The sequence below is a fragment of the Hordeum vulgare genome, chromosome 7H (genome assembly GCF_904849725.1).
Source record: "Hordeum vulgare subsp. vulgare chromosome 7H, MorexV3_pseudomolecules_assembly, whole genome shotgun sequence".
NCBI classification, from domain to species: Eukaryota; Viridiplantae; Streptophyta; class Magnoliopsida; order Poales; family Poaceae; genus Hordeum; species Hordeum vulgare.
Genome location: NC_058524.1, coordinates 55,409,282 through 55,423,102, shown reverse-complemented (window position 1 = coordinate 55,423,102; position 13,821 = coordinate 55,409,282). Strand labels below are relative to the sequence as shown.

The 13,821-nt window shown below is 45.5% G+C and overlaps 1 protein-coding gene across 2 annotated transcripts; it reads left to right on the top strand.

Moving 5' to 3' along the window:
* Positions 1–10,310: 10,310 nt before the first annotated feature.
* On the top strand, positions 10,311–13,353 carry LOC123410813 (hydroxyproline O-arabinosyltransferase 1-like). Of its 2 annotated transcripts, XM_045103754.1 has the most exons (9): positions 10,311–10,803; positions 11,670–11,737; positions 11,818–12,019; positions 12,102–12,199; positions 12,326–12,395; positions 12,496–12,567; positions 12,647–12,760; positions 12,893–12,986; positions 13,050–13,353. In XM_045103754.1, exons 1-8 carry the CDS (start codon positions 10,396–10,398, stop codon positions 12,962–12,964), a joined length of 1,104 nt encoding a protein of 367 aa, XP_044959689.1. In that variant the 5' UTR covers positions 10,311–10,395; the 3' UTR covers positions 12,965–12,986; positions 13,050–13,353. The 2 variants fall into 2 exon arrangements, with proteins under 2 accessions (XP_044959689.1, XP_044959688.1); XM_045103753.1 differs by having other exon boundaries at positions 10,314–10,803; positions 12,893–13,353.
* The last annotated feature ends 468 nt before the right edge of the window (positions 13,354–13,821 follow it).

Below are 13,821 nucleotides of genomic sequence, written 5' to 3'. Positions count from 1 at the left end.
GGGGGAGCTACTATCGCACTACGACTCGGTGATCACTCGAAGCACAACACTCAAAACACCACACGAGACAAACGATGCAAGATGACATGCATGATGCGACGATGCAAACTAAATGACGATGCAACAAATAAAACTAACCACACGACGGAAACGGAATAAAGGGGGGAATCTTCTGGAACGTCGGTCTTGGGCTGTCACAACTCTCCTACACTACAAGAGGATCTCGCCCCGAGATCAAAGAATGAAAGGGGGAAGAGGATGAGAAAGAACAAGAGGTAAAAACTTAGTCGCTTCTTTGACAAACGAGTGAAACCAACGATCCTTGAAGGTTGCAAAGAGGTGAGGAATGAAATGAGAAACAAGCAAGAATTCACGGAAAATTTTGGCAGCACTTCGGTAGGAAAGTGGGACAAAAAATTCGATAAGAAGAGAGAATTAGACAATATTCACAACAAACAAGTAAATAGAACAAGGGAACACCGTGATCTTGATAGAACAACATCATTGACCCAAAAGAGCAACATCACCATGCCTCCGGAACAATAGAGTAGGAACTAGCTCATACGGAAGAAGAGAATGAAGATAGAATGACAACTAACATCACAATAGAATTGACGAGCCTCCAGACAGAGGATTGACGGAGTAGTTGGAAAACCAACAACGAAGAGCAAGATAGTAGTGGGTTTATGAAAATCATCTTAACAAATATGAGGTGACAACCAACCACTACAAGAACCAAGGATAGATGAAAGCAAAGATATCAAAACTTCTTACACCAAGAGGGTGCATTGAGAACTAGGATCAATGATAAGCACCATAATAGCAACATCCTTAGACAAGATTTAGGTGAAGTTCAAACCAAGATAGCTCAATGAAGAAATCATGGGTTGAAATATCTCATGATCAAAGAATTGGTGGATTTAATTATCTCATTCTTGAAAGGAAATCTCTTCGAGGCTCCTACGCTAACAAGAATGCTATAATACCACCTCAAAGGATGAAGGAAGAACAAATGCACTGAAATGCAAGGAAAAGAATGCTTGAAGTTGTCCAACAGGAATGTTGAAGAACACTTGAAAAAAAATCACATACTTGAAGAACCACCAAGAAGGACCTCCGTATACAAATGAATGATGCAAAGATATGAAGGATGAAAGAATAAGATTATGACCTTGCCAGGATTTAGATGAAGCTTCACCAAGAGATACTTGAGAAAACTTGGAACTCCGGAGAAGAAAAGATAAGAGCACATGAGAAAAAGGAATTGATATGAAGAGCCACTCCGAAAGAAGAATTTAAATCTCTTGGAAGAAGGAAGAACAAGAATACGAATTATGTTATGCTCATCCCTCATCAAATTAAATTGATGACAAGCAACAGATTTAGCATACAACTTATTATTCTTGAAAGAGACTAGAAGAGATAGAGAGATAAGCAGCACTTGTGGCAAAGTTGAAGGAAGCACCGGTAAGAATTCACAATTGAATGGGAACACCACGAATTAATGGAGATACATGAAAAATAAGAGATCATGAGCCACCTAACAGAAAACTAGAACAAGGCACCAGAATAATTAAGAGACGGACGAAGAGACAACAATGGAGAAGAATTGAGGGTGAAAGCTGAAAGCTGAGAGCGAAGAATCTTCTAAAATGATGGCCTTCAGAGGAACGAGAAATAAAAACAACTCAGAGAAGCACCGGATAGCAGGAAAGGGATTACTCATGAATGACAACAAATGAGAGGATAAACGAAGCTGAGATGACAGTCTTCACAAGAATGGAACAAGACCGAGAGAAACACTCCTTCGAATTTGCAAGCTGAGAATGAAGACGAGAAACAACACCAAGAATAACTGAGACACTCTGGAATAAAGAAGAATGAAAGGTTGAGCCAATATGAGAATTAAATTCCAATAGATCTTGGAGAAGGGATATGACTGATGAAATTCATACTTACGTCATAGTTGAAAAGAATTAATGATCTCCGGGCAAGGATTAAAAGAGCCAGGAAAGATCCTCAGAAAGAACCTGTGGGTTGTGGGCCCACTCAAAGAAATCACCGTTAGAAAAATTGCTAGAAAGAGAGATATTGCACCGGTAAAAAGAAAACTAGATGAGGTTAGCACCTCGAAATAAGTGAAGGATTGAAACCCAGAACACCTGAAATATCTTTAACACTCCGGATAGAAAGAGAGAGGAATTGATAAACAAGATAGGCTGAAAGAATTTCCAACGTCAGAAAGAATTTAATGGTTGAAAAGGATATGATGACCATGGATAACTGAACTGAATTCACCGGTAAGGATGACAAGAATGAATAAAGATGAACATGAAGCTCCTGAGAATCTTCACAACGAATCACCGGGTACAAAAGGAAGAAGAGATAGCGGAAGCACAATGAAAAGAAAACTCCTGGATAAAAATTGAATCACTGAAGAAAAGGGTGGGAGGGCGGGGAAAAACAAAAATAACTTGAGACAGATGAGATGAACTCCGGAAAGAATTGAAAGAATGATCTTGCAAAATTGGAAAGGATAGAATTACTTAAAGAGAGACACACCGGTTGAATGGAATTGATACGATGACTCCGGTTGAAAAGGAATTGACATGATAATTGATAGAGCAAAAGAATTAATACTCTCATAAAAATATGAGAACACCACTTAGGAAAGATCTGAAATCACCACTTGACATCGAAGCAACTTGAATTACCATATTCAACACAACAAAGGATGCGGCTTACAATTAGCCAGAACAAACTCATGAGAAAGATTTCGTCCGATATTTTCATGGACAGGAATCCACTAGATGTCGAACCCCAACCTAACATCATGCATGTGTTGGAAGATTGTCCTATAAGCAACTACTTGAATTCCCACCTAAGAATTCCTGAAATAACAGGTCATGCAATCTGGTACAGGGATACAAGGAGTATTTCACACAACTCCTAAACTAACCCGTCACCTGTATCACATCCGTCAACACACGACCAGAATCTCGGACCTTCATCTACAACAGACCCTCGTGATCACAACGATACAAAGTATGGCAGTACTCCCGAACAATCTGCACCAGTACTCGGGACATCGGGGTTATCTCGCCACTACTAGTATTGAAGCAATTACGAACATCCTTCGTTCTGAGATACTAAGAAATCTGAATGATAACGATGTGCTCAAGAATCCCCTGGAGCTCAACTCCCCTGAAACTTAAAGCAGATAGGAGGCACCAAGACAGAACTCCGTCACATCGGCACCATATAGATTCCAAACATATCGCGTGATCCTAAAAAAAATTGAGTGAGAAGAGGAGTAGAATTAAATTATTACGTCAAGATTCCTCACCAGAGCATAGAAGAGGAGAAAAAAGAATCCTACTCTCCGATATATAACTAGACTCAAAGCAGTTTTTACTAGACACGACTCGGCTAAGTTCGATCAATCAAGGGGGCTCCTAGGTCGGTACTGCTCTGATACCAACTTGTCACGCCCAAGATGCGACCCTATCCTTAATTTGGCACAGGGGCCTCGTCAGGGATAGAAGCGCATCTTGTCGTGTCGCGAGAATGGATATCGTTACAAGAACATGTACTGAAAAGAAGAGATATATAATAGAATTGGCTTACACTCGCCACAAGCTACATCAGAGTCACATCAGTACATTACATAATCATCAAGAGTAAGAGCAGGGTCCGACTACGGACGAAAACAAACAAGAAGAGAAGAACAACGTCCATCCTTGCTATCCCAGGCTGCCGGCTTGAAACCCATCCTAGATCGATGAAGAAGAAGAAGAAGAAGCAACTCCAAATGAACAATCAACGCGCTCGCGTCAAGTAACCTTTACCTGTACCTGCAACTGGTGTTGTAGTAATCTGTGAGCCACAGGGGACTCAGCAATCTCATTTCCAAAGGTATCAAGACTAGCAAAGCTTATTAGGTGAGGTATGGTTAAGTGGTGAGGTTGCAGCAGCGGCTAAGCATATATTTGGTGGCTAACTTACGAGTACAAGAAATAAGAGGGGGAAGATCTACGCATAACGGACGTGAACTACTGATGATGAAATGAATGATCCTGAACACCTACCTACGTCAGACATAACCCCACCGTGTCCTCGATCGGAGAAGGAACTCACGAAAGAGACAGTCACGATTACGCACACCGTTGGCAAGTTTTAATTAAGTTAACTTCAAGTTATCTAGAACCAGTGTTAAACAAAGTTTCCACGTTGCCACATAACAGCGGGCACGGCTTTCCGAAAGATTTAACCCTGCAGGGGTGCTCCAACTAGTCCATCACAAATTACCACAAGCCGCATAGAAATCCTCAATCACGAAGCTCGCGATCTCGTCGGATTCCCTAGTGGAAAACCTCAACTCTGAGATTACCCAAAGCATCACCGGAATCCCGATGCACAAGATATCTCATCAAAGGTAAAACTAATCCAGCAAGGCCGTCCGACGTGTCGACGATCCCGATAGGAGCCGCGTATCTCGTTCTCAGGACACGACGGATGGAACTAGCTATGAGTGCCAAACCTCGAGTTTCCCCGTGGTGGCCCCGCAGGCAGACCGTTTGGGACCAACACCATCAGCACTGGCCCCCCTATTTATGTAAAATTACTCCTCGGGTTCATGACGTCCCATGCATTTTAGTATTAACAAAGTTATTATGTTGGGCAAATGTAGAACCAATGTTGGGCTTTGCCGGACCAGCTTTAATCTAAAACGAATTATCAAGGGGGTCCCCATAACAACCCCGATCGTGTTAGGAGCGCTCGTTTATGGAACATAACACCGGTAGCCGAAACTAAGGGGGCAAAGGTGGAACAAAACACCAGGCTAGAAAGGCCGAGCCTTCCACCTTTTACCAAGTATATAGGTGCATTAAATTAAATAGCATTTAAATAGGGTGATATAACAAGGAACTCATGTTGTCACATGGAAGCAACTACACCTGCAACTAGCAACTCTAACAACATGGTTAAGCAAGCGGTAACATAGCCAATCAGTGGTTTGCTAGGTCAAACAAGTTGAAGGTAATCCTGGCATAGTTGAGAGGCTGATATTTAACATGTGGTAGGCAACGAGACATAAACGATAGAAGCGATAAAACTAGCATGGCAATGATAGTAATGGTATCTAGGGAAATGGTCATCTTGCCTGAGATCCCGCTTGGAAGAAGAATGACTCCGTGAAGCAACGAACTGATGTAGTCGAACGGGTCCTCACATTCCGACACGCTTGCGGAACTTTATCGAGATGGAGCAAACCGGAAACAAGCATCAACACACAATATTCACCACAGCAAAAGGAAGACATGATGCATACCCTAATATGATGCATGATCAGTTCATCGATGCAAGGGATGGCATGGCAAATCACATCACGCAAACACTACACATTAAGTGAAGCTCGGTATGCAACGGGTTGCATATCGACGAAACTCCATGATTAATTATTTAATTCACTCCCGATTATTTAACACGCAATATTAAATTGTTGTTATCAAGGCAAGGGGTGAAGCGATGGTTCTACGTGGCATCCTAGTCGGTTAACACACGGGACTTAGTATGGAGCTACGTCACAAGAGACATGCAACACAATATATTATGCCATGAATGCATTATGCATGCAAGTTCAAACATCACTGGCAAGAAGAGAAAGAAGCATATGTCACCACGGCGAGCGAGAGGGAACCATGGCGGTAAGACGGAAACGATGCCACGGCAATGTACCTATCCTGATAACTCATCGAGATAACGTGCCAACGAATAGGGAGCGTGTGCGGAAACCCTAAATAAAGATGGGATGATCCCGTATATCGGGTTCCCATGTGTCGAGGCACGACGAAAGAAGACAACATGCTACGAGCAACATACGGTGCAAACATACATACATCTCTTACAACACATGTACACGGTTCTCGGCCACATCTCATGGCTATACCTTCGGAGCGTGCACATCGGAGCGGAACAGTTCGGTGAAGGAGACCAACGGTCGTCATAGAAGTCGTGGTCGTCGTGGAAGTAGTCGAACACGGTCTCGTCGACGGTAGTCGTTCTCTCGGCGTCGGTAGACGATCTTCGGTGTCGGGGGTCTAACATGGTTTCTGGGGGTCGTCGAAGATGACATCGTTGTACACGCGATCTCGTCGATGGACCACGGTGGCGGGGATGATGCACGGGGTCTTCGGCGTCGGTAGTCGATCACGTCTCCGTCGATGTTCGGGGTTCGTCGAGGACGTCGTTGTACCCGCCGATCTTGTCGGTCCCATGAAGGAGGGGATGGTCCTTGCGAACTTCGGCGTCGGCAAGCGGCCGCAACAACTAGTCTAGCAGTAACCTCGGCAAGCAGCAAGCACGGCAACCTAGCCTAGCAGCAGCAACTACTACAGCAACACGCAAACAAGCAGACCAAGCTATCATGCCACGGCTAGCAACACTAGCTAGCATCAACATATCTATTAGCAGGCAAGCAAAGCCACAACAACAGCTCTAGCTATAGCAGCAGCGGCTAAGGCACAACAAGCAACAGCTAGCTACGGCAGCCTAGCAGCAGCTATAGGGCACTCCAGCAACAATCTCGGCAAGCAAGCAATGCCTAGCTTCAGGCAGCAGCGGCAAGGCAAGCACATGGCAACAGCAAAAATAGGGACAGCAACAGCGGCAGCTAACGGCGACGAGCAGCGACAGGAACCAGCAACTAGCACGGCGCAGCAAGCAGCAGCTTCGCACAGCAACAGCAGCGGCTTCGCGCAGCAACAACAGCAGCAGGCAGCGACATCAACAGCAGCGGCGACGGCAGATCAGGCAGCAGCAACACCTTGTCAAGAGCAGCAGGGCACCAGCAGGGAACAAGGGCGGCGCGGCGCTGCCGGAGGGTGCAGGCAGGCGACGGGGAGGAAGGAGGAGGCCACGGGGACCTCGAGCTGCGGCTCGGCAAGGCGCAGGGCAGCTCCTGGCGGCGGCACCTCGGCAATGCCTGGCGAGCTTGAGTCCAGCCGAGGCGAGGCCGAGGGGCGCGGCGCGGCGGCGGGGGCGAGGCACGGGCTCGAGGTGGGCCCGAGGAGGTGGTGGAGAGGCTACGGCAGGACGGCGGGGCCAAGGCGGAGCACCACGGTGACGAGGGCGGCGCTCAGTCGGGCAGGGAGGCGGCGGCGCCTGAGGAGCAAGACGATGGGGGAAACGGGTGAGGGAGGCGCAGAGAAACAGAGGGGATCGAGGGGCTGGGAGGCGACGACGCTCGGGGATGGAGCGGGGGGCTCGCTAGGGCAGGGGCTTGGGGCCAGCTGGGCCTGGGAAGGCCTTAGCCGGCTGGGCTCCCTCCCCCTAGTGTTTTTTCCTTTTTTTTAAAAACAGAAAAGCCCAACAAAATGGAAAAGGTTTTTTTTAACAAAATAGAAAAATGCTTTTGGCTCCCTTTGAAAAAAATATACCCCAACTATAAAATAGCTTGGGCATTTTAAAACAAATAAAAACTAAAATCTTTTAAAGAATTAAAAATTAAAACCCTTTTGAAGAATAAAATAAACCTCTTTTATTTAAAGAATAAAATAAAAGCGCTTTAGAAGAGAAAAGAAAAATGATACGGATTTAAAATAAAACAAAAGGAGAAATAAAGAAAACCCAAGGGGTTGTCCCCCATTTAATAAAATGATTTTTGAAAAGAAGACGCTTTTTTTAGAAGGGTTAAAACGGAAACTTTAGCAAACCGCAAAAACGAAATAAGAAGGGAGAGGGGGAGCTACTATCGCACTACGACTCGGTGATCACTCGAAGCACAACACTCAAAACACCACACGAGACAAACGATGCAAGATGACATGCATGATGCGACGATGCAAACTAAATGACGATGTAACAAATAAAACTAACCACACGACGGAAACGGAATAAAGGGGGGAATCTTCTGGAACGTCGGTCTCGGGTTGTCACACCCGCTTTCGACGCAAAAATCCATCATTTTTTTGTCCCACCGACCTTCATCCAATTTTACACCTTTTCTTCCACTTTCTTCTTCGCTCCCACGCTGACGCTTGAAATCGTAGGAGAACCTGCCAAAGATAAAGGTGGTGGAGGTGCAGAACGATCCGAGGCTTGCCCCGAAGATCAACCTGGCAATGCGGCGGAAATTGCCGCGTCAAACCAAAGGCCACAAATAAGGAAACACTCAGGAAGTGAAAGGTCAGCGGAGGGCGTTTTAATGGTGTAGGGCGACGGAGCCCTGATGGTGTCGCCCATCATCCAAACATCGTTGTGGCTAGGGCGGTATAAGGCTCTGTACTATTACGTCGCCAATCAGCTCGGTTGGCAGTCCACGACAATCGTTACCGAGCAAGTGCCTTATATCGTCGACGTAAACGTGTCGCCGCTGCTCTTCCTGAAGTATTCTTAGCCCCAACTCGTACGGGCGGGGCGGCAAGCGGGGAGCAGATGGGTGCCGCATGCTATTTGCTGCTATGCCTGGAGCTGGGGAGAAGGCGTACAATGACGTAGATAGGAAGATGTTTGATATCATCCACTACGAAGATGGAGGAGGAGGTGGCTATGAGGAGGGGCAGGTGAAAAACTCGGATTTCACCCAACGCTCGAAGAGAAAAGGGACATGATCGAATAGAAGAAGGCCATGCTCAAGGAGAAGATGGGGATGCTCGAAGAAAAGAAGGTAAAGATCACAGCCGATGCGGAGGACGCCAAGATGTTCTTCTTGAATTTGCAGTCTTTGGATGCCGACGCAAGAATGACCGTGCAAGTCGAGGATACAAGATGTTGCAGCGGCGGAAATATGAGTTGAAGGCGGTGGAAAAGGAAGAGGAGGAGGCGGCGAAGAAGGTGGCAGATGTTGCCTACGCAGCGACAACACCGCCTTCAACGTGAAAAGATCGAATTATCGGACTGATATTATTTTATGATCGGACATGTAAAACTAAGCATACTTGTTGTTTTATGGTTGTGATTAGGTATGTTATCTGGCGCTGGTGTGATCCGAGGCGTGCTATGGATCGGATTTTAGAATTTCAAATTACAAATTACCCTTTACTAATGAACATATACATGATAGCATTGAACGGTCGACTCACACATCCTCGTCCACAGACTTTCTGTCCACGAACGGGTGCGGGAGCATATTTGCAGTTTAGCATTGCAGATGCCCCTTATGCACCTCAACTTTCATTACTCCAAATTTCAGCTCAACATCATCAACTTGACTAAATTTATCAGAGACCTCAAACAAATTAAATCCCACTTTCAGCATTGTGGTAGATACTTCCTACACATGACTAACAAAACAATGTATATGGGTGAGAAGTAGTCTATCCCTAGCTGAGATGAGAGTCTAAAGTTATATTCCAGTAAATATGTGGGTAAGATGGTCTTTTTGACCATTTGATGGAGTAGGGTAATGACAAGTCAACACAGTTGGTGTAGGGAACTAAAAATGAAAACGTCGGTAAATAGGGAACATAGTGTAATTCGTTGGCATATAAATAGTTTGAATGTTAATTTGTCATATGTTGAATAGTGTTTGCAGGTTTCTGTTCCACGAAGCATGCTCGAAGTGGGTGTGCACATTGGTTTTCATGCCAAAAAATTTAAAAAAATTGATTTGAACCAGATCGTCGCCACCGAGGAGCACCACCTGAGCCAGGGCTGCCCCGCGCCACCCAAGAATAGGAGGGGAAGGCCAGAGGTCCACCGCCACCGGGGCCGCCCAGCCGAGGGCCGATGCATCGCACCGGTGATGGCGGGAGGGAGGAGGGGGGGCTAGGAGGCCAGAGACGGGGGGCGTAGCCCGGCCGCCGCAGGGGCGGCGCGGGTCGCGGGAGGAGGGAGTAACGGGCCTATGCCTAAGCCACCACATCCTCCCCATCTTATTTGATGTTGGGTTTGTTCCCACTCCCTTCATTCCATAATTCTTGTCTTGAACTAAAGCCATGCAAAATAACGCAGTGAATACTATTTACAAGATTTTTCAACTCGAGTACAACATGAGATATGTTTACACACATACATCACCCCACATATAATGATATAAACACAACACCCAACAGAAGACTCGGAGTCATAGAGCCGTGACATGTTATTTTTATGGTACCTTCAATATGTCTCAAATATGGCAGAATGAAAATGTGTTCGGCTTGGTTAAATAATAACAAGGCCCGTGAGCCGTGAGATCGAGCATCGTAAGCACCCCATGCACCCCATATGTTGTTCCTCAAAAAAAAAAATAGCTTTTTCTTGACTACATATAAATCATGGTCGCATCCTACACGGATCAGGTGGACGTTAGATGGAGGTTTGCTTGGCGTAGCGTCCAGTTTTGCATTTTGGGTCGGCGCTGTCCACGCCGCGCACCAGAGACCCAGCTCCCAACCCCCAGCCTCCACCTCCATGGCCGCGCCGTGCGGCCGCGGCGCGCTGCGGCTCGTGCTCATCGCCGTCTGCGCGGCCTTCCTCACCTACAACGCGCTCCTCTCCTCCCGCTCCCTCCTGCCCCTCCCCACCGCCTCCTTCCCCGCCGCCACCACCGCCTCCTCCTCCCGCCGCCTCGCCTCCGGCCGCTCCACCGGCAGCAACGGCGGGCGGAGGCTGTTCCACACCGCGGTGACGGCGTCGGGGTCCGTGTACAACACGTGGCAGTGCCGCGTCATGTACCACTGGTTCAAGGAGGCGCGGCGGCGGTCCGGCGGCGCCGACATGGGCGGCTTCACCAGGATCCTGCACTCAGGGAAGCCCGACGAGTTCGTCCACGAGATCCCCACCTTCGTCGCCGACCCGCTCCCCGACGGGGCGGATCAGGTAACAGCAACACTCCGCGCTCAGTCGCCTGGTTAGGTGAAACGGCCATTTTATCTACCATGCTGCTCGACGTTTATTTTTATTTTTTATGTTGTTGCTTCCCTGGTTTAATTTGCTGTTAGCTGGTTGGGTAGAGTCCTGGAGAAATGTACATGGAACTGTCTATGGCATTGGTTGATAGGAAGATCATCGAAGAAGTTCTTGAAACTATCTAGAGATTGGTTTGTGTTCAGTTTCATGCTCAGAACACCAACACAGCACCACCATAACAAAATCTGATGTCCCGAGTCCTCCACTTCTGCCGCACTGGAAAGGTCAGGACATAGATTATAATTCCACTGACACACGAGCGTTGAACTTCTGGACAAAACAACAGCTGTCCTGCCTTACCTTGTATACAAAACATGTGGGGATCAAGTACATGTGGATCTGAGAAAATGGTCAGGGCCAAGTTGATGGAAAAGACCCAGTGGCAGCTAGGATGCGTAAACAGGATTGGACCCTGCTGCTACCCACTTTTCGTCATGTGGCGTTCAGAGCAGGAACCATCGATTTAGGATGCCAGCTGCTAATAAACCTTTGGTCAGTATGTCTCTCATCATGATAGGATCTTATGGTAAAGTAGGAACAGTCACTGTTTGGCGATATCCCACACCTATCATTGTTCATTTTTGCTGTAGCAATGCCTAGTAGTAGTACGCTGATGGACAAACAATTCAAGATCTCGACAAATTTTCATTGAGCCTTAGTACCAAAACCATGTATTAGATCTTTGCAAATGCATTTTTGTTTTCCGTGGCAAATTGTTCCCAAAATGCTGCTCGTTTGAATTTTCTAATCTTAACAGAGTTCATCCTAAATCTCAGGGATACATTGTTCTTAATAGGCCCTGGGCATTTGTTCAATGGCTCCAGAAGGCAGACATTCAGGAAGAGTAAGTTTACAAAACTCATATAAGAAGCGTTCATCAACCTTCAGAACCGATATCATAGTTGATTTTCATATATACTGTAGATATATCTTGATGGCAGAGCCAGATCATCTTATTGTCAAACCTATCCCAAACTTATCAAGGGATGGCCGGGCAGCAGCTTTCCCTTTCTTCTATATTGAGCCCAAAAAGTATGAAAAAGTGCTCCGTAAATTCTTCCCCGAAAATGAAGGGCCAATAACTAAAATTGATCCCATAGGAAATTCTCCTGTCATCATTGAGAAGGTAAATTTTACCTGGGAAATATATTCGGAGCATCTACTCATACTGAAGTAATTAATCAATTATATTCTCCCTAATTTGCTAGGAATCTCTTTCTAGGATTGCACCGACATGGATGAATATTTCGTTAGCAATGAAGAAAGATCCCGAAGCAGATAAAGCTTTTGGCTGGGTTCTTGAAATGTAAAGGCCTGCCAATCATTAATTCATTATCTAATTTCGATAATACATTCAAGCTTTCAATCAGGCGTGCAGGATATCTAACTATTCTGTATACTAATGTTCCTATGCTGTTATTCTGGAAAACAGGTATGCATATGCTGTATCATCTGCTCTCCATGGAGTGGGGAACATCTTACACAAGGATTTTATGATTCAGGTTTAGTATGTGACTGGTTGGTTTACAAGCATGTGACCCATGTATTTTGGGGAATTGTGCAACTTTCCTCTGAGCTGATAATTCCATTTTGTTGTTTTAGCCACCATGGGACCTTGAAATTGGTGATTCATTTATTATACATTATACTTATGGGTGTGATTATGATATGAAGGTATATATTTCTCTTTTGATGCAAAATTCAGGTTTCATCTCAGAAGTTCATTCTTTAACCATGTTCTTCTCTTAACTAGGGCAAATTAACTTATGGAAAAATTGGAGAGTGGAGGTTTGACAAAAGATCGTACGAGAATAAACCCCCTCCTAGAAATTTGCCATTACCTCCGAATGGCGTACCTCAGAGTGTGGTATGGTCCAACTCTGCCTACTGATTCTAATATTAGTTTTCTGCTCGATGACCTTACTTTTCTCTTTCTAGTGGCCATTATTCTGAATTTTCTGCACTGCTAACCCGTATAATGGATTTGTGCTTTCCGCAGGTGACACTTGTGAATATGGTTAATGAAGCAACGACCAGCATACCCAACTGGGAATCTTACGCAGCGGAGTGATCTTTGTACAATCTGATACTTGGTAAGCCAGTTCGCTCGATCAACGGCCAAGCTTGGATAAGTGGCTCATACGAGTTTATCCCAGGGCCCTGACTCCAAGCGTGTGTATTCTGGCCTTGGATTGCCGAAAGCCGAAAGCAGAACTAGTGCAAACAACATGATCTCTTTAGTTACAGTCACACATATAATATGTTTTAGGTGGGAATTATACAATGGAAATGAGTGGGAGGTGTGTTGAGCTCTTGTTCTTGATGCTCATTCATGACTTGTGAGTTGTGACTTGATTCCTTTTCTGCTTCAGAAAAAGTGAGGAGCACACTGTAATTTAGGCAAGACAATGAAATCCTCTATTTACTTTTTTTCATTTGAATATAAGTTTTTTTTACAAAGGGTGGATTTTATTTATTTAAAATGAAGCGTCAAGTGGATACAAATATAATGAACACACATTCGGCCTCCACATAGGTGGAATGTACACAGCCAACACTAACGCACATACACCTAAAACACGCCGGCAAAAAGCAGACTCATAGAATATCAAAGCTATGCATGAGCGAGGAAAAAAATCAAAGCGGTCAAACCGGTGATCGGCAATGATCATATTCATACCAACAATCTTCTTGACACCACAAGGACCACAAGGTTCTTCGACGGCAACGTGACTCCCAAAAGCCACTGTGGTTGAATTCGACCATCAAAGGTCAAATTCTAGGCTTTCATCCTGAATGACAAGTCCGAGCATCCTCATTGCATAAGCATTCCCTCGGCGTCAAGTCGTCAACCATAGGTTGCATTTCATCGTCAAAGGCAAACTGACTGAAATTTGAGACCAAAGCCCATAAAGAAGTCTTCTGCAT

What these genes read in the sequence shown, in the direction of transcription:
- LOC123410813 (XM_045103754.1), top strand. Translation starts at nt 10,396, where the DNA reads ATGGCCGCGCCGTGCGGCCGCGGCGCGCTGCGGCTCGTGCTCATCGCC. An exon ending in ACAAGGATTTTATGATTCAG is followed by an intron (nt 12,396 to 12,495) that starts GTTTAGTATGTG and finishes TTGTTGTTTTAG; the next exon opens with CCACCATGGGACCTTGAAAT. An exon ending in ATGGCGTACCTCAGAGTGTG is followed by an intron (nt 12,761 to 12,892) that starts GTATGGTCCAAC and finishes TGCTTTCCGCAG; the next exon opens with GTGACACTTGTGAATATGGT.